Source organism: Dioscorea cayenensis, chromosome 3, assembly GCF_009730915.1.
Source record: "Dioscorea cayenensis subsp. rotundata cultivar TDr96_F1 chromosome 3, TDr96_F1_v2_PseudoChromosome.rev07_lg8_w22 25.fasta, whole genome shotgun sequence".
Taxonomy (NCBI): Eukaryota; Viridiplantae; Streptophyta; class Magnoliopsida; order Dioscoreales; family Dioscoreaceae; genus Dioscorea; species Dioscorea cayenensis.
In genome coordinates this window covers 10,949,325-10,972,902 of record NC_052473.1, presented here as the reverse complement: position 1 = coordinate 10,972,902, position 23,578 = coordinate 10,949,325, and the positions used below count along the sequence as shown (strand labels likewise).

Sequence of the window (23,578 nt, the reverse complement as noted above, 5' to 3'; positions counted from 1 at the left end):
ATCCACACGGGCATGTGGAAATTCCACACGGCCGTGCGTTTTTCCACACGCCCGTGTGGTGAATCCACAGGGGCATGTGGATTCCTGATTCCAGCCCTATTTAAGGGCGATTTCAGCTCCGATTTGGACATTCTTTTCTCCATCTTTTCCCCAACTTGAGAGGGGGCGTCTGCTAGGGTTTGGAGAGATATTATCTAGGGATTAGGAGAAGTTCTATGGCTTCGATATCACGCTCCATTTGGAAGAAGGTTAGTGGGTGAGCTGCTCGTTCATCGGCACCGATCCGGTGAGATGTATCTTAGGCCAGACAAAGGGACCCTTGAATGAGTAGAGGCTTCTCCACAAGACCATCGTCATGACTATCGAGGGGGTTTTCTATGGATTACTTGTTTTTACATTCGATTTCACTGATTGTAACTAGCTCCATGGAGAGCTAAACCCCCTAGTGGGTACTTCGATTTGTGAACCCTAGGATGTATTTGTTTCATTAAACCTTTCATTATGCTTTCATTAATTGATGTTTTAATTGAGTTCCAATCTTGAATTTTTGATTGTGTGAATGCTCCCTTAGAGTGATACTAGGGTTAAGGATTTTTATTGGTAACCATTGTGAGTAAATGACACACCATGAGAGTTAGACAAAGCTAGATTAGAGAGGGTTTAGAGGGTGAGTCGCAAGGTAGCGGAGCATCCCCTTTCCCCTCCAATGTTATTTATCCTACCTTCATTTCCTAGAGTTCTTTGCGGTCATAGTAGAATGAATGGGCTAAGGGATGACCTTCCACTAGGGCTTAGTTACAGAGGCAACGGAGTGAAGCGTTGAAGTGATTTTAGCACCTATGGCTTAATTGCGACTAGGGACCTTCCACCTGGACCAAAGGGTTAGGTCTACATTTAGGAAGAGGATTTATCACTTGAAATCCCTAGAACTCATTGTTCAATTTAATTGTGAGTGCGAGGTTGAGAGATTGTTCAATTTCTCCTCCTGGACATGTATAGAGTTAGGCATGGTTGACCTTAGATTTTTGACCATGTATTGAAGGATCTCCATGACTCATTAATGCACTAGTTAGAAAGCATAATAGAGGGTTTTGCACTTGAAATGATTATCCTAGGCAAAACAATATCCAGGTACCCCCATTTTTATCGATTGCCTTACCTCCTTTTTATGTGTGCTCTCTTCCATATCTCTTTTATTTTTGTTACGTTATATCTTGTCACACAACTATTATTCACTTTATGCTTAGTTAAGAAACAATTTAAGTGTTTTCATTTCCTACTCCCTGTGGATACGATACCCACTCATCTGGGATTTATTACTTTGACAAACCCATGCACTTGCGGGACATACGCAAGAGGCGTTTATCAAGTTTTTGGCACCATTGCCGGGGAGTAGGCATTTAGAGATACTTTGCACTTTGTTTTCTTAGCTATTCATTCATTCATTCATTCTATTTCACATCTTCTTTTTCTATCATCATTCTGATTTGTTTTCTTTCTTTGCGTGTAGCTCCAGGTTATGACCCGATGGAACCCTTCGATATTAATTAAAAGAGATCCTGAACTATAACATACACTCAAAAGAACGGGAAAAGAACCTATGCAAGAACCGTCTAATCAAGCTGAAGTAGAAGTTGAAGGGTCAGATAATATGGAAGAATAGAATGAGAAACATAGGACAATTTCTAATTATGCTAGACCCTCAGTTTTGGGCATACAATCGAGTATTGTGCAACCCCCGATTACAGCTCCGAACTTCTAGTTGAAGCCAGCATTCATCCAAATGATTCAGCAATCAGCGAAGTTTAATGGTTTGGCCGATAAGGATCCAAACAACCATATAGAGAACTTCTTGGAAGTTTGTGATATGCTGAAAATTAACTGTGTATCGGATGATGCTATTAGATTGAGGGCTTTCCCATTCTCTCTCAAGGGAAGAGCCAAGCAGTGACTACATTCTATGCCCAAGGCCTCCATCATGACTTGGAACGAGATAGTCGAAGCTTTTCTTACTAGATACTTTTCTCCGGGGAAGTCAGCCAAGCTTCGCAATGAGATATCATCGTTTGTGTAGATGGAGCTAGAGTCATTGTTTGAGACATGGGAGTGCTTCAAGGATCTTTTTGCGGAGGTGCCTACAACACGGATTTCCCGAATGGATGATTATTCAGACTTTCTATAATGGGTTCAATCCGAGAACAAGGCAATTGCTAGACACCGCCGTAGGAGGCACAATGGGGAGTAAAACCAAGAAGAAGCTAGACAGTTGGTAGAAGACATGGCCATGAACAGTTATCAGTGGAATGCACGAGAAAGAAAAAAGGTGGTCGGGCTTCATGAAATAGATGTAATAACTTCATTAGCGGCTAACAAGGTCCCCTTGCTTATATCCCGCAAGTGCACGGGTTTGTCAAATTAATAATCCCGGGTGAGCGGGGTCGAATCCACAGGGAGTAGAGAGTAAAGACATTTAATTCGATTCTTAGCTATGTGGAGTATCAACAATGATAAGTGTGGTAATGATTCAATTCTCAGAAATTAAAAGCAACAAGTAAGAGAGCAAAAGTAAGGAGGAGGCAAGGCAATCGATAAAGATGGGGTACTCGGATGATGCTTCACCTAGGATAATCGCTTCAAGTGCAAGAACTCTCTATTATGCTTCCTAATCAATGCAATGGTGAGTCGTGGAAATCCTTACATACATAGTCCCAAATCTAAGGTCAACTATGCCTAACTCTATACATGTCCCGGAGGAGAAATCAAACAATCTCAACACCTCGCACTCGCATACAGTTGCAATGAGCTCTAGGGATTCCAAGTGATAAATCTCTTCCTAGATTTAGACCTAACCCTTTGGTCCAGCTGGAAGGTCCCTAGCCACAATTAAGCCCTAAATACTAAGATCACCTCAACGCTTCACTACATTGCACGCGCAGCTAGGCCCCAGTGGAGGTCCATCCCTTAGACCATTCACTCTATTATGGCCACAAAGAACTCGAGGAACGGAGGTAGAATCTATCACGTCAGAGGGAAAAGGGGACACTCCTGTACCTCTCGACTCACCCTCTCAACCCTCTCCAACCTAGCTTTGTCTAACGCTCGTGGTGTGTCACTCACTCACAAGGTTACCAACAAGAACTCTCAACCCTAGTGTCACTCTAGGGGAAATGTTCATACAATCAAGCATTCAAGGTTGGAACTCACAATAAACATCAATTTATTGAAAGCATAATAAAGAAGTTCAATGAAACGAATACATCCTAGGGTTCACAATCACCCAAATACCCACTAGGGGTTTAGCTCTCCATGGAGCTAAGTACAATCAAAGAAATAGAATGTAAAAGCAATGAATCCATAAAGAAACCCTCGATGGTCGTGTCGATGGTCTTGTGGAAATTCTTCTACTCGTCGTCCAAGGATTCCTTCGTCTGGTATAGGATACGCCTCGATCGAAGCCCTCTCGTAAAACCTTGGCCAATACCCCTCGAAACCTGAGCCGAAGCCCTCTCGCAAGTTGGGGAAAAGATGGAGAAAAGAATGCTGAAATCGGGGCTGAAATTGGTTTTAAATAGGGCCGGAATCGGGCGACTACACGGGCGTGTATTATGTCACACGCCCCTGTGGAATTTCCACATGGGCGTGGATAATTTCCACACGCCCGTGTGGATTCTCTGAAACTGCCATTTTCGGCCAGCTGTGAACAGTAACTGCTACAGTAAGAAGTTATGGGTACTGCCATTGTCGCAGCAAACACTTATCAGCGGCTCAAGGGGAATCGTTGAGTAAGAAGTTAGACCTTCTAACTTCTAATAGAGTGGTGGCCGTGACTACTTGCACCAGATGTGGTGGAGGACATACTCCCTCTGATTGCCCGATCTCTATTGGTGATGCATCTTCAGTGGAGAAAGTCGATTTTATGGGTAATGCAATAAGGAACTAAGGGAATCCATATAGCAATACCTATAATCCGTGTTGGAAGAGTCATCCCAATTTCTCGTGGAGCAACCAAGGACCATAAAAGGCCATGGCACCAACGGGTTTCCAACAACAACAATCCCCAAACATGGAGAACCGAGTTTCAGGCTTGGAAACTCGAATGACCGATTTAGAGAAGGCCTTTACTAGATTTGTGCAATCATCGGATACAAGGTTTCAATAATTGAGGCTACACTTCGCAACCACACCGCTTCTTCGCACAATCTTGAGAATCAAGTGGGGCAAATTGTGAAGCTCTATCGGAGAGACCATAAGGAAGCTTGCCGAGTAATACCGAGACCAATCCTAGAAAGCATGTGAAGGCGATCACTTTGAGAATTGATCATAAGGTTGAGGGTAAGCTTTCAAGTGAGAAATCCAATGTAGTCGCACCCGAGGTCATAGAGGTTGAGGAGGGAACAAGCAAAGTGAAAGAGGTGGCACCCCTACCTTTCAAGCCAAGATCCCTTATCCCTCTAGATTAAAGAATGACCAAGGGGATAAACAGTACAAGAAGTTCCTGAGTTTGTTCAAGCAAGTCCACATTAACATTCCCTTTGTTAAGGCATTATCCCAAATGCATAAGTATACAAAGTTCTTGAAAGACATGTTGACCAACAAAAGAAAATTGGAGGAGAGTGCCTCTGTGATTCTAGATGCTTCTTGATTGCCAGTCTTGCAAAAGAATATGCCGAACAAGAAGAAAGACACGGGAAGCTTCATCATTCCGTGCAACATTGGCAGTTTGGGTGAAAAAATGGCACTGGCAGACTTAGGGGCTAGTATTAACGTCATGCCGTATACTTTCTTTCAGAAGCTAGGCTTGGGAGAGCCTAGGCCTACTCGGATGACATTGCAATTGGCGGACCGAATGGTGAGACATCCAAGGGGCATCATTGAAGACGTGCTTGTCAAGGTGGACAAGTTTATTTTTCCTATAGACTTTGTAGTAATGGAAGTTGATGAGGATGCGGATGTACCTTTGATACTTGGGAGGCCATTCTTGCGCACTTCCAAGGTATTGATCGACATGCACGGCGGGGAGTTGACACTGAGGGTTAGAGATGATAAACTCACATACCGCTTCACCGAAACCATGCGACATTCTCTTGACTTTGATGATACTCTTTACTTTCTCAACACTACTGATGAGATTGTTGATGAATATATGTAGGAAATGTTTAATCCAGACCCGTACGAGGGTTTGTTCGACCAAGAGCTAGATAACGAGGAAGTAGTGATGCTTGGTTCAATGAAAGAAGTACCATCTACTCCGGGGATCATGAAGAAACTGCTCCAGAAGATGAAGAGGGCGAGGAGAAGCCACCAAAAATGCCCCAAGACAGTTGGGGATGTGCGCAAACCAAACAAGTTGGATGAACCTCTTCTAGGTGGCACCAAGCCCGATAGTTTCCCCTCTACCTTCAAGAGACTTTGCTCATTATGCTTTCAAGCTATGGGTAAGAGGGAAACCATCATTTATGAAACACCTGTGAGGTAAGATAAGGTACTTCAAGCTTAGTGATGTTAAACAAGCGCTTCTTGGGAGGCAACCCAAGTGTTTACTATTTTTTTAGTTGTTAGCATAGTGTTTGCATAAATAAAGTGTCGAGTGTTAGTGTCTTGATTTTTAGTTGCCTTTGCTGTGATTTTATTGTGGACTCTTAATGTCATCGTGTGTTTTCATGTGGATTTGGCGAAGTTTTGGTCGTTCGAGCTAGTTTCTCATGTTTTTCGTTGGTGTGTTTTGCATAATAGGGCAGGCTCTAAGTGTGTATACATTTTCAGAAATTTTCTGCAGAGCTTACAGAGTTTTCTAAGGCACCCAGAGAAAACACACGGGCGTTTGGAAATTCTGCAAGCCCGTGGTTTTGTATTGCGAACTCGTCCAGAGAAGACACAGGGATATGGACGCGCCCCTGTGAGCGACCTTGTGACTCCCTCATGCCCGTGGGTAATTTCCGCACGGGCGTGCGTTTTCCTGCAGGGACTAAGTAATTTATCCCAAGAGAACACAGGGGCGTACTCGCCCCTGTGAGCGAACCTTTGATAACCGCATAGGCGTGAGTATTTCCTGCACGCCCGTGTGGATCTCTGCAACAGAGCTCTCCTCCATCCTGAGAAGACAAAAGGGCGTGTGCTTGCCCCTGTGAGTTGGACCTGTGAATGTCCACGCCCATACGGAACACTTAGTGATTCTTCTCGTTTGGACAGAGAAGCCACAGGGGTGTGCGTCTGACCCTGTGGATCGGGCGCACGAGCATGGATAATTTTTTGCACGCCCGTGCGGATGCTTTCAAAGACATAGAGTGGCATCCAGAGAGCGTAAAGAGGCATGCGTTTGCCCCTGTGAGTCTCTCCGGTGGAGGATCACGGGCGTGGGTAATTTCCGCACGCCAGTGTGAATGCGCAGAATTCCAAGAGACAAGAGTTTTTCTTTAAAATCTTCTTGAATTCTCTTCTCATTCACCTCTAATCACTCGAAAAACCACTCTTGATCAAATTCCCGACTTCTCACCGCTGTTTTGGATGGATTTCCAGTCAATTTCTACGCCGAATCTGTAGTTTTCATACCTATTTTATCAGTAAATCCTTTTACCCTCTTTTCTTCGCCAATTTTTGTTTTTAATAGTTCCAAAGTCTTGAGTTGCATGCAATTTTCACTGTATAATAGTTTATGCATGTTTAGGAAGCGTTTTACCATGGTTTTAAGTTGTAATTTTAGACCATTAATGTACAACCGTGCGGATTTCCACAACCCCATATGAAATTCTGTAGTATGGTTTTCTGAGTTTCTTTGATCGTTTTCTTCATTATTCATCGCAGGTATAGCACCGCGCTCGAAGAAGCAAGGGGGTAAGCGTCCTAGAGAGACTTAACCTGAGTTGGCACATATTGAATTCTCGAAACTTGAGCATCAGGCTCGATTCGAGCAGCTATCGGGACTTAGGTTCAGATAATCCCGGTTCGTGGACCTGAGTGTGCTGAGTAAGGTCCAACGAAGTGATGAGTTGGATAGTGAGATTGACATGCTGATGGTCGTAGGAAGCTGGAGGAGATTATTGTCGATACGAGAGCCAGTTATCCAGCCGCTGACACTGGAAGTACTGGTGTCTTTTGAGTTTAAGCAGCCATATGGGAGATTTGACATTACTGATGTCATAAAGTTCAGAGTGTTCGGACCTCATTTTACTATGAGTGTCACTGAGTTTTCGATTCGTATGGGCTTGTATAACGAGACATATACAGATACTAAGGAGTATAGACATTTGCCAATAGAATACCCTGGCACCTTGACCCCACGGTAAGCTTACCAAGCCTTGTGCAAATAGGGGCAGTATGAACCGGGAGTATCCAAGGCTACATGTTTGTCCCGGCTAAGCTACAGGTATTAATTCGCTGTCTTTAGCAGATCTGTGGATGACCGAGGTGACAACACGGGTGTTTTGAGCCGGCAGGGGTTACCTTATTTATATTCCACGGTCTGAACTGTGCCGATTCACTTGGGGTACGTTGTGGCCAACTATTTGCGATACCAGGGCTAGAATGGGAGAGTGGGAGTATTATTTGCTGGTCCTGACATCACTAGACTTATTCTGGGGATGGGCCTCATGGATGCTATTCGGGATACCGAAAAGACAGTTATTCCTTCTTCACTTAGACTCGATACTCTCAGGATGATGGGAGTAGTGCGTAGATATGGTCCTGGAGTTCACATTTTGGTTACATCCACCACTGAGCGCACCGAAGGTGGAGGGGATGCAACGGGGGATTCCGCACCGACGGCGACCGAGACCTCAAGGGGCCCGAGTACCCTTTCAGGAGCCTATGATTGTATTAAGAGGCTCGAGAGCACTGTGAGTGTACTGTGGTCTGAGATCATCGAGATTTGGGCTATACAGTAAGCACAGTATACCAAGATGGTGGCCCATTTTGACATGTTACAGCAGCTACTGATTAGCAGACCCCCGGTATCTCCGGCACCCCCATCACCTACTCCAGCTTCACCTGATCCACTTGCACCCTTTGATCTAGCACCAGCATCAACAGCGGAGGAGAGACCTGACGACACCAACACTGACTCTGCTTTTCATTTTCTTTACTTCTTGTTTTATTTTGGACTTGTATACTTAGAAAGGACTTTCCTTCTGAGTTTATTTTGTTGTCTTGAGTTGTATTCATTGCTTTATCTTCTATATATACTCGAGTTGTTTTAGTTTTATTGAGCTTTACTAAACCCCCCTCTTGTATGCGTGTAGATGGTCTTGTCAGTATGGGACTTGAGAAATAGTCATGGACACGGCCAATGTGGGCCGTGTGTGCTTCACAACCCGTTGGAACTTTACTCCCAAGGATTTATCTCCATCAAACACAACACTCAGAGTCAGGGGAGTATTGTTTCAATTGCCACTCTCACATCTATACTTGATTGATTTATTTTATATTGTGCTTGCATGGTACATTGGGGACAATATACAACTTAAGTGTGTGTGTGGGGAGGGGGGAAGTTTCATAGTGCACATATCTTTTATATTAGTTTGATTGTTATACATGCTCACATAGCCAATAGCGATTCACCTTACTTGCAATGATTTTATTCTTGCGTTTCGGAGAGTTTTAACATTGAATGTTCTCATGCTCTAGTTTTTACTTGAATTTCTAGGAATTTTTGCCCGATTCACACTTGTTGTGCTACTCACTCTTTAAACTCTTTTGGAAACTCAAGTTTGATGTTAAAGGGACTAGTTATAGTTATTTCTTTTGTTAAGTTAAAAAATTAAAAAATTAAAACAATAGTTTCATTGTTTAGTTGTGCTTGTTGGGTGGAAAGAGCTACCACCGATGAAGTATGAAGCTACTCTCATAAGTGAAAGAGCTATCTCATGGAATGAGTGAAAGCTATCACCCTGGAAGAAAGAGCTACCACCTCGAAAGTGTGAAAGCCACTTTAGCGGCCGCTTTGGAAAGGGCTACCTTAGAGGGTGTGTGAAGATACTACCATCTTTTCAAATTTTCATTACTTTTTGTAGATAAATAAGTCCCTTTTACTTAGACCTTTGAGGAGTATACATTGGGTTGATTTGAGTGAGTTTACACACACTTACACGATTTTGGGTTTGTTATCCTTTTTTATTTAAGTTTTTGGCTAGAGCATTGATTTTTTTTTGTATTAAATGTTGAAACTTAACTTACTTGTAGAATGCTCTCTTTGTATGTTTTGGTGAACCTAATGCCAAGCACTTCCAATATTTCCTTCATCTATGCCTTAATGTTTTAATTTTTGCTTGAGGACAAGCAAAAGCTTAAGTGTGGGGGAGTTTGATAAGTGCTTGTGTGATAAGAATGTGAAGTGTTCTTTCCTTATGATGAGCATTACCTTTTATTAGGTTTTAGCGCTAATATGTCTGCATTTATGTTACTTTCATGCATATAGGATTGTGAAACCGAATGTTAGAGAAAGAAGCCAATGTAGATCATGAGTGCACTATTTGGAGGAAATCTTGAGAATGATCAAACGCGAAGACATAAGTCGGGTTCAAGATGCGAGAATGTGTGCCAACCTCCTCGTATTCAAGTTAGCACAATGATTTGGAGGGGCACAAAGGCAGGTACTGTAGCAAACATTGTATCAATTCACTGTAGCAGGTACTGTTTATAGCCGGCCGAGAGAGGTGATTTCTAGAGAATCCACAAGCCCATGCACTTTTCCACAAGCCCGTGTGGTGAATCCACAGGGGCGTGTGGATTCCCGATTCCAGCCTTATTTAAGGTCGATTTTAGCTCCGATTTGGACATTCATTTCTCCATCTTTTCCCCAACTTGAGAGGGGGCGTCGGCTAGGTTTTGGAGAGGTATTGGCTAGGGATTGGGAGAGGTTCTATGGATCTGACATTGTGCTCCATTTGGAAGAAGGTTAGTGATAGAGCTTTCATCAGTACCGATCCGGCGAGGTGTATCCTAGGCCGGACAAAGGGACCCTTGGACGAGTAGACGCTTCGCCACAAGACCATCATCACGATTATCGAGGGTTTTCTATGGATTACTTGTTTTTACATTCGATTTCATTGATTGTAACTAGCTCCATGCAGAGCTAAACCCCTTAGTGGATACTTGGATTTGTGAACCCTAGGATGTATTTGTTTTATTAAACCTTTCATTATGCTTTCATTAATTGATGTTTTAATTGAGTTCCAATCTTGAATGCTTGATTGTGTGAATACTCCCTTAGAGTGATAGTAGGGTTGAGGATTCTTATTGGTAACCCTTGTGAGTGAGTGACACACAATGAGAGTTAGACAAAGCTAGATTGGAAAGGGTTGAGAGGGTGAGTCAAGAGGTAGAGGAGCGTCCCTTTCCCCTCCAATGTGATTTATCCTACCTCCATTTCCTTGAGTTCTTTGTGGTCATAGTAGGGTGAATGGGCTAAGGGATGACCTTTCGCTGGGGCTTAGTTGTAGAGGCAACAGAGTGAAGCGTTGAAGTGATTTTAGCACCTAGGGCTTAATTGTGACTAGGGACCTTCCACCTGGACCAAAGGGTTAGGTCTACATTTAGGAAGAGGATTTATCACTTGGAATCCCTAGAACTCATTGCAATTCTATGCGAGTGCGAGGTTGAGAGATTGTTCAATTTCTCCTCTAGGACATGTATAGAGTTAGGCATGGTTGACCTTAGATTTGGGACCATGTATTGAAGGATCTCCACAACTCGTTAATGCATTAGTTAGAAAGCATAATAGGGGGTTTTGTACTTGAAATGATTGTCCTTTGTAGAACAATATCCGGGTACCCCATTTTTATCAATTGCCTTACCTTCCCTTTACGTGTGCTCTCTTCCTTGTCTCTTTTACTTTTGTTACGTTATATCTTGTTACACAACTATTATTCACTTGACGCTTAATTAAGAAATAATTTAAGTGTTTTTATTCCCTACTCTCTGTCGATACGATATCCACTCATCTGGGATTTATTACTTCGATAAACCTGTGCACTTGCGGGACATACGCAAGAGTCGTTTGTTAAAATTTATTCCTTATTAGCAGCTTTGGTAAAGAGGAAGACATCATAAGAGGTAGAGTGACCATCACCACCGCCGATAGCAGAACCCAAAGCCGAAGCCTATTTTACCAAACCTAGAGATTCCATGTTGATCCCTTCACTGCCGGCGATCGAAGCCTATCCTCCCAAACCTGGAGGTACCAAGTTGATACCTCCTCAAGTTTTTTCCTTGGATGATGTTCAGATTGCTGCAAAGAAGGTCGAACTCCCTAATTTCAAGGGGGATGACCCTTTGGACTAGGTTAGGTGAGCAGAGCAGTATTTCAGCATACAACAGACTCGTCAAGACCTCAAGGTGGCACTTGCCTTAATCTGTATAGAAGGCCATGTCCTCTATTGGATGACGTTGCTGTAAGAACGCTGAGCGATTCTGACTTGGAGCGATATTCGTCCCGAGGTGCTCACGTAATTCAAGAGAGCTTTAGCCGCTAACCCGTATGAGGCTTTAGCTGCCGTAAAACAAAATGGATCGGTATATCTGTACATTTGTTACTTCATCGACAAGTCTGCGCAAATACAAAGCTAGCTAGAAGAAGAATTCACAGGTCAATTTCTAAATGCCATTCGAGAGGAGATTCGAGCACACATCCAATCTCATGAGACTAAGGATCTGTATACGACAATGACTTTGGCACGGTAAATTATGCATGAGCTCAAATTTATTACAAAAAAGACAAGATTGCACAGTGCGAGCTCGACAACTTTTGGCTCGGGTCATAGGCTGGTGTGGCAAGTGTAGTGGAACCATCTTTAGTCCAATCCTTTGGGCCATCCATACAACAAAGTGTTGTGTTGAGCTGGGCCACAAATGGGTCGTCGCATGGGCAAGGCAATTTGACACCTTTGTTGAGAGGTGACGAAGAAATTCGATCTAAGGTAAACTCGGAGACCAGTAGCGTAGGAAGCAGCATCAATTCTCCTACAGGTCAAGCCGCGTTAGCACCAATTCGGAGTGTTCGTCGATATACTCAAAAGGAGTTCGAAGACCACCGTTCAAAGGGGCTATGTTTCCATTGTCATCAGCCATATAATCCTCTACATTAATGGCCTAACAAATCTCTACGAACCTTGATTTTAGGTGACGAAGAGCTTGATGGGGATAGCCTTTATGCACTTGAGTTTACTGAACAGTCTCAAGACTCTCCAAGTAAAGATGCCCCACATCTACTCCCATTAAAGTTACCATATTTTTCTATAAGTTCCACTCAGCAACCCAACATTATGATGTTTCTTAACAAAATTGGGCAATTTCCAGTCATCGTTATGGTGGATAGTGGCGCCAGCATTGTTTTACATCAAACAAGATAGCTGCTAAGCTCTAGATTCCTATCTCTTCAACACTTGTTTAGGAAATGGCCATTGAACTGAGGCACAGGGCATTTGTTGAAATGTTCAACTTCAGTTGGCATCTATCTCCATTAAAGTGGATTTCTATGTATTTCCTCTTGGTGGTGTAGATATAATATTGGGAGTATCTAGGCTCCAAACACTTAGTGACATCAAGGTTAACTGAGCTACCATGGGGATACATTTTGCAGTAGATGGGAACCAAGTGCAAATCACAAGTAATCCTTCTTTGAGCAGCACCCTAATTTCGTCATAGGCTTTACTTCAACTTCAACTTCCACAATCTTAGGAATTTGGCTTATTATTGTGGAATGTTTTTGCGACTAAGAAAGTACCATCATTAGAAATGCTGACACATGGCCGCCAGAGTTACAACAACTCTTAAATTTAATTTCTTTTGTTTTTTCCAAACCCTCTGGGTTGCCTCCACAATGCATAAAATACCACCACATTCCCTTGAAAGAAGGGATTACAACTATTAGTTGCTACCCTTATTGCTATAGTCATCTTCAAAAGGATGAAATTGAATGGTTAGTTGTTGATATAATCGCCACCGAAGTTTCCAGCAAAGTAACAGTCCTTTCTCTAGTCATGTCCTCTTAGTTCGCAAAAAAGATAGTGGGTGGCGCTTTTGTGTAGATTATTGGGAACTCAACAAGGCTACCATACCTGATAAATATCTCATTCAAGTCATTTAAGAGCTATTAGATGAATTACATGGTGCTAAGTTCTTCTATAAAGTCGACCTCAAGTCGGGTTATCACCAAATACACGTTAAAGAAGCGGACGTTCCCAAAATAGCATTTCACACTCAAACGGGTCATTATGAGTTTAAGGTAATGCCTATCGGCCTTATGAACACACCAGCTACCTTCCAAGCTACGATGAATGATCTCTTCAGGCCTTTTTGTGTAGATTTGTATTTTTTGATGATATATTAATCTATAGCAAGTCTTGGATGGATCATCTACACCACTTACGTCTTGTTTTGAGTAATCTGTTAGCGCAGCACTTTGTAGCTAACAAAAACAAAAGCTGTTTTGGCTAATAATCCATTGACTATCTTGGTTATATTGTATCCTAAAGAGAGGTCTCTATAGATCCTCTCAAGGTGTCGAGTTTGTTGAATTGGCCAACTCCAAAATCTTTTAAAAGTTATTAGATCCTTCTTAGGGCTCACCGGATACTATAGGAGATTCATTAAAGGCTATGGAGACCTTGCTCAACCTCTTACCGAGTTGCTTAAGAAAGATTAAGCCACCAAATTCACTTGGAGCACTAATGCAAATCTCGTCTTCTAGAAATTAAAGCAAGCAATCACCATGGCTCCCACCCTTGCCATGCCTGATTTTTTTCCAAACATTTATGGTGGAGTGTGACACTTCCAGTACTGGTGTTGGGGAAATTTTGATGCAGAATGACAGACAATTAGCTTTTTCAGTAAACAATTAGCCCCTTTGCACCTTGCTAAACTATCTTACGAAAAGGAACTCATGGCTCTACTACTAGCCATCCGATAATGACAACCTTATTTGATGGGCCAACACTTTGTGATCAAAATGGATCATAGCAGTCTTCAACACATCTTCCAAAAACATGTCAACGCACCAGCCCAACAAAAATGGATTACCAAACTTTTGGTGTACGAATTTGATGTTCAATACCGACCAGGTTCCACAAACAAGGCTACTGATTCCTTATCTCGAGCCTATGACAACTTAGAGTTAACAGCTATTTCCATTCCTTATTGGGCTCACTAGGAGTAATTGCATCAAGAAATCTAGCAAGAATTCTCCTTACAGTCCCTTCATGATCAAATCTCTCAGAAACCATCAGCTTTTCCAAATCATCAGCTCATCCATTGCAGATTATTCTATAAGGGAAGATTGATGATTGTCGCCATTTCTTCTTGGATTCCCAGATTGTTAGAAGAATTTCATTGCTCCCCACAAGAGGACCATTCTGGAGAGCTTTGGGCACTTACAAACAACTTGCAGGCAGTGTTTCTTAGCAAGGTATGATGGCTTTTGTCTAGAAATAAGTAGCCGATTGCATAGTTTGCAAAAATAATAAGTATGATACACTCTCCAAAGGGTCTTCTTCAACCCTTGCTTATCCCTGCTCAAGTCTAGACCGATATATCACTGAATTTCTTATCAGGGTTACCTAAATCTAATGGGTTAGGGTTGCATCTTAGTTATGGTGGACCGGCTATCTAAGTATGCTGATTTTATTGGGTTAAAGCATCCTTTCACTGCAAGGATTCTGGCTAAACTATTCACCAAAGAGATAGTTCACCTACATGGGGTTCCTCATTTTATTGTAAGTAATCGAGATCCTATCTTTATGAGCTGTTTTTGGCAAGAATGTTTCTCTAAATGGGGTACAAAACTCAGAATGAGTTCAGCTTATCCTCCAGAAATGGATGGTCAAACCAAAGTCCTCAACCATTGCCTTGAGTCCTATCTCCATTGTTTGACTTCAAAGCATCCTAAGAATTGGAGTCACTGGCTACATTGGGCTAAATATTGGTATAATAGTAATTTTCATGGGGCTACCAACACTACACTATTCCAAATCGTATATGGGCGTCCTCCTCCCTCTCTACTTCAATTCATGACCAGTGAATTTCAAGTTGTTGTAGTACCCCAGGCACACCAAGACAGATCAGCTATGCTTAAAGAATTACAACACCATTTGTCTAAGGCCCAGCAATAAATGATTCATTCAGCAGATAAGCATAGACGGCATATGGAATATGAAGTTGGAGATCCGGTTTTTGTCAAGCTCCGACCCTATTGACAACAATCAATACAACAACGCTCTTCTCAAAAGCTGGCATCTTTATATTTTAGCCCCTATAAAATTACTCACAAGTGTAGCCTAGTCACTAACAAATTAGACCTTCCTCAAGTGTCAAAAATTCACTCCATCTTTCATATATCTCAAATGAAAAAGATGACAAGTTCCCACCCAGTTTCTCTAGCATTGCCCCATGAATTATACTTGGAAAAAAAGTCTTATATCCTAGAAGCTATACTCAAGGTTCAAGACCGAGGTTCTGGTTCTTTTCCTTGCCATCAAGTACTTGTTCAATGGCAAACTCGGCTGCTGGAAGAGTCCTTATGGATGACTTGTTCTGATTTTCGGGGATAATTTCCCACCTCAAACCTTGTGGACAAGGTTTGCTCTATCCAAGGGAGTACTAATATGCCTTTTTAGAAGCACTTATTAGTCTATTCTAGAAGAAATAAGATAAGTCAAGGGCAGAATAGTAAATTGGCTCCTACATAGCAGGTTACAAAAGGAGTGAGAGGGGAACAGAAGGAATGAGGAGATTTTGGGGAAGTTATCTGCTAAGGCTGGGTCTTTATCTTCCAGGGTTTGTTCTCTAACATGTACATGCACAACTATGAGATTTGTGGGGTGAATATAATATTTAACGGGGATACCTGCTATTATCATCTTTTTTAGATGTATGCTATGCAAATAGCTGTAATTATAATAATTGTAAGATTAGAAAAAGTATTCAACAAACTTTTGAATGCTTATCCTGTAATTCCCCACATTATCTACGTAACGATCAAGTTGCATCATGCCTTTGAACCCTATCTTTTATTTTTGTTTTCTGTATTGTGTTAAAAAGTGCCAGTGTAGCATCTTTGATCACCCAGAGCATGGTTGTGTATTGATTTGTTCTCGATAGAATACCCTATTTAGTCCCTTTAATATAGTCATTATACCCATTTGGTTCTTCTAATATAATTTATCCCTAAGATGTTCTCTTATTTTAACATTTGGGAAATGCAAGTCCCTCTCTTTAATATAATTTGTCCCTATGAGGTCTCTATAAGGGGCTTACATTTCCCAAATGTTAAAATAGAGGACCTCATAAGGATAAATTATATTAGAGGGGCCAAAGGGGTAGATTAACTATATTAGAGGGACTAAATAGGGTATTCTACTTTTAACTCTTAATTATGTTATTATTTTTTAACTTCAATTGGATCATTATGCCACCTATTAACAGAAGTGAAATCAAGCGTTAAGGTTGTCACAAGAACTATATATTTTTATTTTGTGATTCAGGTGCTTAATAATGTATAATTACAATTAAATCTCATGCATAATGAATGTAACACAAGTAAAAGGATTTAAGTACTGGAAAATTTCTTTGTAGTGATAGCGGTAAGATTTAATATTTCTTATACTCAACGTTCTATGACTGATAAAATTTTGATTTCTATGTTACTTTAAATTTATTATTCTCCACAGATCTAAGAACAATGTCAAAGCGACTCGAGTCTGAGCTGTACAATGTTACTTTCGAGATGTTTGTAGCGGATGTGAAGAGAATGTTTGCAAATGCACGCACCTACAACTCCCCATAGACTATCTATTACAAATGTGCAACCCATTACGTGTCAAATGGTTCCATCTTGCCATTCATATCTCAACATCTTTGCAATGAAAGTGCATTTGCATGTGTAGGCTTGAAAACTATTTCTCAAACAAGGTTCAGGCTCATCTCAAGATTGCCAAAGGTTCACCTTCTAAACAGGACAAAGTTTGCTTGATCTTCAGTTAGGGTTCTTTGTTAATTCTCAGAATGCAGTTGAACTAACGGTCAAATACCACTTTGTGGAAAGTTGATGACTAGTTTTACCATTGATGACAAACCTAAGTAGTGTGTGATCTAGCATCTCTGTAAACATATGTATAAAATTTTTGTGATTTTTAAATAATGACAGACAAAAATAATTCAGAAATTATTAATTTTTGATAATTTCTATTTTGAAATTGCGATTAACGATGTTTGATTGTTTTGTTGTTTGTATTTATTGTCAATGATCTTAAAATGAGTTCAAAATTAAAATATTTTGTTTATATTTAAATCTGAATTAAAATTTTTTATAGATGAAATAACACAACCAAAAATGCCATTCTGAATTTGAGATATATTTACACATTTACTTCCAAACAATGGACTTTTAACTTGTCTGTGAATCTTCTGTGCTTTGCAACTGCTCAAATCACATTTTCAGTAATCAATGTCATACATTTGAAGAGTATATGTTATCTGCAAAATTGAAATGTATAAACCAAGATTTATGCAATAACAAAAAAAAGTTCACAATCATATAAAACACATTACTGTTCTTTATTAAATTAAATTCCATGAACGTATAACAGAACCGATTCTTGAGAAAAGAACACCACAACTTTTAACTTTCACTCTTGTTCTCCACCCTTTCAAATGTGGCCAATATTAGAAATTAATGAAGCCTTCAAATTTGAATAAGATTGGGTTCACACAGGATGAGTCCATGAAAATCATAATTTCAATCAGATCTCTTCATTTTAAGTACTTCTTAAACCAGACTCCGATGTTAAGGAAGCTCTCAAAATCAGATTGCTGCCTGCAATGGAGAGTGAAAATCATGAGAACAGGAACAACTGCTCAGACTATTCCAATTTTTATGCATGCATAATACGACTAACCTTTCAATCCCATGCACGTCATCTGGAAACATGATAATTTTGACCTCGACTCCTTGCTCTTTTAGAGCCCTCGCATACTAAAACATTTGGGATATCAAATAATTACATTTCTGATATAGGCTGAAAACTTTTATGAAGACTTTCTAACCAAGAAAGAGACATAAATTTTCTTTTTCTTTTTCTTTTAATGTGATAGGGTATAAATATGGAAATATTATTTAAAAAATAAACATAAGTTACTGCAATGATGAAAGAGAATATAACCAAGTGCTATGTCAGTTGATTAGTTGTGGACAATTTCCATCAAGAGAGTAAGCAGAACAACACGATGCATGTTTCGGGATTGTCTTTAATTTTATCAAATATGTGCTAATCCATTATTAAATTGTGCAATAACTTCTTTGGGTGTTTTTAAAACAGGAAAGCTTTAGTACACACTCTAACATCATCCATTAAATGAGCCCCACAATACAACTCTGAAATCCTGGGGGTGCAAATGTTGCTTTTTATTAGAGTAACTAAGAGTGTCTTACATTGGTTAAGTTAGTAAACATTGATATAAATATGTAACTTGGGGTCTCTCATCCTTTTGACACAAGCTTTTAGGTTGAATTGACAATAGAAAACATGCATGTGGTTTATCTGTAACATGGTATCAAAACTTGGTTAATCAGCTTGTTTGTAAGATGGCTAGGTATAGAGTAACTAATAGTCCCACATCAGTTAAGTCAGTAAATATAAATATGGATACAAAAGTATGGGTCTCTCATCCTATTAGATTGCGTTTTTACGTTGAATCACTCTAATGTGTTTGGTCAACATTTAACACTGTTGTGGCATGTGAATGACTTCCTAATAATTTCACGTCAACCAGTGAGTTCAAGGTCAAGGAGTGAAGGTGAAATTGCCTTGCCGTAGATCCTAGAAAATCCATTTTTTGGCTGCCTAGCTCATGTTTGGAAGAAATTCTAGTGAGCCACATTTCTTAGAAAGATCAAAAGTCATTCAATAATGGCTAAAGAACAGAGGTGTCATTGCTCAAAGACAAGATTGAAAGCAATTATAATCGAACACTAAGAAGGTCAAACCAAGTGAACCTCTTGGAAAACCAAAGCACCCAGCTATGCCTTTCTGGATCCATTATTTTACATGTGAAAAGTGCAGAAAAATGAAAAAAAAAATTCAATTAAATTTATTGACTTTTAGTTTTTGCCCAAAGTAATATGTTTCCAAAAGCCAAATTCAATGAATTTTCAAGTTAGGCAAGCATAAAAATTAAATGTTTTATTCTTTGACGGTCAATGATTTTCCCATTATCCACAAGTTCCAAATATAAGCATTTATTGTAACTGTGAAATCATTAATCATACCTGTAAACCATTAGAAACTGGAACACGAAGATCTTGCGCACCCAAGAGGAAAAGCACAGGTGTTTTAACCTGTATACATTATCAAAATCTTCAGTATCAAAGTCACACATAGTTAAACATACAAAAACATGGCAATGCAATTCATGATAGAGTAGATGAGATGATAAAGTTAACATTGCATCTTTATGAAAATAGATGAAAGAAATCAGATGAAAAGCCTAGTTCAAGATTGATTTTGGAGATTAAATCAACTCACTGTTGACCATCTTTCATTACCAAGTTGAGTGATGGCACAGAATGATTTGTATAATCTTAATCCATAATCAAGGAAATAGTGACGATGAAGACGCTGATTATTCCTCCCATTTTGCATAGTTTTCAGAGAACATAATTTTGGTAGACTCCAGAGCTTGACTATATTCCTCATACCATTTTCCGTAGTTTGCCATGCTACGTCAGAGAACATAATTTTGGTCAGCTCCAGGGCTTAACCCTAAGCTTATAGTGCATCTTTTCTTGTTGGACACTTGTAGAGTATCTTCATGATTGGCCTCGGCATCTAGAAGCATATAAGATAGCCTTAATCCATAATCAAATAATACAGGTGATTAAGATATAGTGACTATCATTCCACCATTTTTCGCATTAGGACTTAGGGTATGTTAAGTTCAAAGTTTGACCTTTTTCCTCCTCCTTAAGACACCAGCAGACTACCTTCAGAATTGGATACGAAGCATATAAAACTGCCAATATGACAACAGAATGTAAAGCTCCTCATAGCATCATTCTGGTCATGGATGTACCTGTCTCAACCCTCCCATTCAGTCAACTAACACGGCTTGCATTTTCTATAACTTTATTAATCCTAGAATTGTGGCAATCTCCAATTATGTCCACAAGAAACCTAAAACTTGCCAACGAAAGTTCACCTTATGATAGAATTAACTCACCATATCTTCAAACTTGCAGGCATCCAAACTAGAAATAAATGAAAGTTCAAGATTTTTTGAGAATATTTTGTATGCAAACTCTGCATTTCCATCAAGCTAATAGAACCAGTTAAACACATTTATGTCGTAAATATATGTTTCTCATAAGAATGGAACTTGTACTCTAAAGTTTAAATGTACGGAGAGCCCTTTTAGGGATAAGTGTTTATTGACATCTATAAGATTTTACAAGAATTGAATTACAGGATATTGAACTTTTAAAGGGCGTCCCTTACCAAGTTAAGGTATATGAATATGATGAACTACATAGAATGGAAGTTAAAAGTTATAGCAGAATGACTAAATGACAATACATAGATGAGCACTTCTATCAATGCAAGCAGTCCCAACCATAGTATCATATGTGCATGCATAATGATTTGATCTATCTCTAAGAGACTAGGAAATAGATAATGGCAATGCATTTCATAGAGAGACTAAGCAAGTCTGGGATTGCCCATATAATGCTTAGGACATTGGACTATGAGAGATATTAAAGATTCAGGTATGATTCCCTATGTAGGTTTGGGGCCTGCCTTACAAGAAATGACTACTCAACAAGTGAGAGTAGATTACCAGGAATGCATTCCTTGGGAATTAAAGTTCGGCTACATTAGTTAATTATGACTGAAATTTCACACAGAGCAAATAAATCATGAGCATTATAAAGATCGTCAGTGGAGAACCGGATGAAGATGCCTTTGCAGATTTCCATCTGACTCTACTCACTAATACGGCACCAAGAATCCTGAATGTATATGCCTAAATATAACTGAGTTATTAATGACTTGTTGATATTATCCAAGTAGTGAGAATAAGTTTACTTAAGATTTAATTGTCTTAAGATAAAAAAGATAATAAGCCACTGTGTATTAAAATGGCCCAAAGCAAGTTTAATTTATATAGGCAAACAATTTGCCAGCTGTAACTAAATTAAGCAGTTGTAGCTTATGGATGTCCTTGTTAAACATATAAAGCCCATTACTATTTACTCTAGTGTATATATATACTTGTAAAAAAACTTTGAGATAAGCATGATCATTCTTTCTTCATCTATTCGTCGTAACATGGTATCAGAGAGGGTTGAGAAACCCTAACTCCGGTCATCTTCTGGTCATCTTCCGGTTATCTCCTTCGGTCATCATCTTATCAATCTCCAGCCTCTTCCGTCTCCTCAACTTCCAGCCAAGATCTATCTTCTCTGGCGGATCTAGATCTTCTCCATCTAGATCTTCTCATCTTCTCAAGCCTTCTGTTGAGATTTATTATATGTTTATATATTTTCAGGTTTTTCAGGGGCCTATGGGCAAATAGGTAACTATAAAATAGTCCAGGGTTGTTTTTATAAGAGTGAGGTGTAAGGCTCTATATAAGCCCCAAAATATATCAATGAGAATGAACCAAATTAAAAACAATATGTTATCAGAGAGAAATCTAGCAAAACCCTAACAATACCGCCGCCGCTACAGTACCACCCACCGCCCATCTTTTCTCTACTCGGCCACCACCTTACTCCTTTTTCCGTCAATTGAAGTTTGCCCAATTGGGGGGCCCGATACCCAACCGATCCCGTAGAAGGGGTTGAGATGGGTTTGATCTAGATCTTGACGTCTTGAAGGACCAAGATTGTGTCAAGAAACGAAAGAAAAGTTGAACGAAAGGGATCTTGATCTTGTGGGTGAAGAAGATCGAGACTGGGTCAAGTTAAGAAGAGGAAGGAAGTCACGTGAGATCTATGTGATCTAGACTTTGATACTTGAGATTGATCGATGAAGGATATTATAAAAAAACTGAATGAAACGGAGCTCAAAACCTTGCTTCTGGTGTTGGGTCAGCAAGGGGAGGAATCGACACTGGTATATCCACAGCCTATGAGGCTAGATCTCCCTCCTGTAGATCTGAAGCGTGATGGACCAGCCACGTATCTGAGTTGGTCGCATCGGATTGAGGCTGCTCTAGTGGGAAAGAGGCTAGATGGATACCTGACAGGAGTCAAGGCTGAGTCAACAAGTGGAAGCGCCGAGGAAGATGAGTGGAGGACCACACACGCCTTGCTTTACGCCTGGCTATTAAACTCAATGGTTCCAAAGGTTGCTTCATCAGTGGATGGTATTCGAAAGGTAGAGGATATTTTGGTGAAGCTGAAGAGGACCTATGCTGGGACTGAGAACTACATGAGGGTGTTCCAGATCCAGCGCGACATACAGGCGGTGGTGCAGGGTGATAGATCTATTCAGGAGTACTCCATGGAACTGGAACAGCTTTGGCAAGATCTTGATCATTTCTCACCTATATCAAGCTGCAGTAATCCAGGGTGCAAGAGCAAAGAGTTCAATGCACAGATGAGGACTATGCAGTTCTTGGCTCATCTAAACCCGACCTTTGATCAGAAGAGATCAGTCCTTCTAGCACAAACAAAGATCCCTTTATTAGATGAGGCTGTCTTTACTATGACACAGGAAGAAAGTCGCATGAGGCTACACTCTGAGTCGAGTGGACTTCCAGGTGTTCGATCAGCTTTGGCTACCTTGAGCTCATGTATCACAGGTGCGTAAGGAGAGACCCGCAGGTGCTACAACTGTGGAGAAGTGGGCCACCTGAGTAAAGCTTGTCCAAAGCCACCTAAGGAAAGAGAGACAGGTGGGCGAGGACAATCTGGAGGTCCGGGTCGTGGACGTGGGGGCCATAGAGGAGGCAGAGATGGAGGTTACCGAGCACATCTAATGATAGATCCACAAGTAGAGGAGAAGTCAATTCTTACTGAGGAGGAGAATGAGCTCTTCGAGATGCTAAAGAGGAAGCAGAGAATGGCAGAACATGGGGGAAAGAAGAGCATGACAGATGAGATATCCACATCTGACTCTAGGGGTAATTTTTCTACTTTTGCTCATTTTGCCACAAGTACTGCACATGCTTTTACCTCTATATCTCCTACTAGATCACTAGAATGGATCATAGATTCTGGTGCATCTCGACATGTAACAGGGTGTCTAGTGAGTTCACTTCTTTCACTCACTTGACCCCTCCAGAAAGCATTCAAACAGCGGATGTCACAGCCCAACCAGTGGTTGGTAAGGGTACGGTTAAATGTACTGATTTAGTGACCTTGTCCAATGTAATGTATGCTCCATTTCTAGTAAATCTATTGTCTATCAATGCTATTATCCTCCAACTAAATTGTGTTGTTTCTTTTGATATTCCCAAGGTGAACTTCACAGAGAAGGAGACAGGTCGGAGACTTAGAACTGGCACATGGCATACAGGATTGTGGTACATGGACAGAGCGGGGATGGATTCAGCGTTGACATCTTTGGTAGAGGGGCCAGGAGTAGGAGTG

At 40.5% G+C, this 23,578-nt stretch overlaps 1 protein-coding gene across 2 annotated transcripts in view; it reads right to left on the bottom strand.

The window, feature by feature from the left end:
- Positions 1-17,520: 17,520 nt before the first annotated feature.
- Positions 17,521-23,578, bottom strand: part of LOC120251597 (acylamino-acid-releasing enzyme 1) — a 36,197-nt gene continuing 30,139 nt past the window's right edge. For both annotated transcript variants that reach the window (XM_039260177.1, XM_039260185.1), the window contains exons 16-18: positions 19,253-19,321; positions 17,883-17,959; positions 17,521-17,800 (exon numbers count right to left, since the gene is read on the bottom strand). In XM_039260177.1, coding sequence (XP_039116111.1) covers positions 17,737-17,800; positions 17,883-17,959; positions 19,253-19,321 — 210 coding nt within the window. In that variant the 3' untranslated portion in view covers positions 17,521-17,736. The remainder of the gene's footprint in view (positions 17,801-17,882; positions 17,960-19,252; positions 19,322-23,578) is intronic.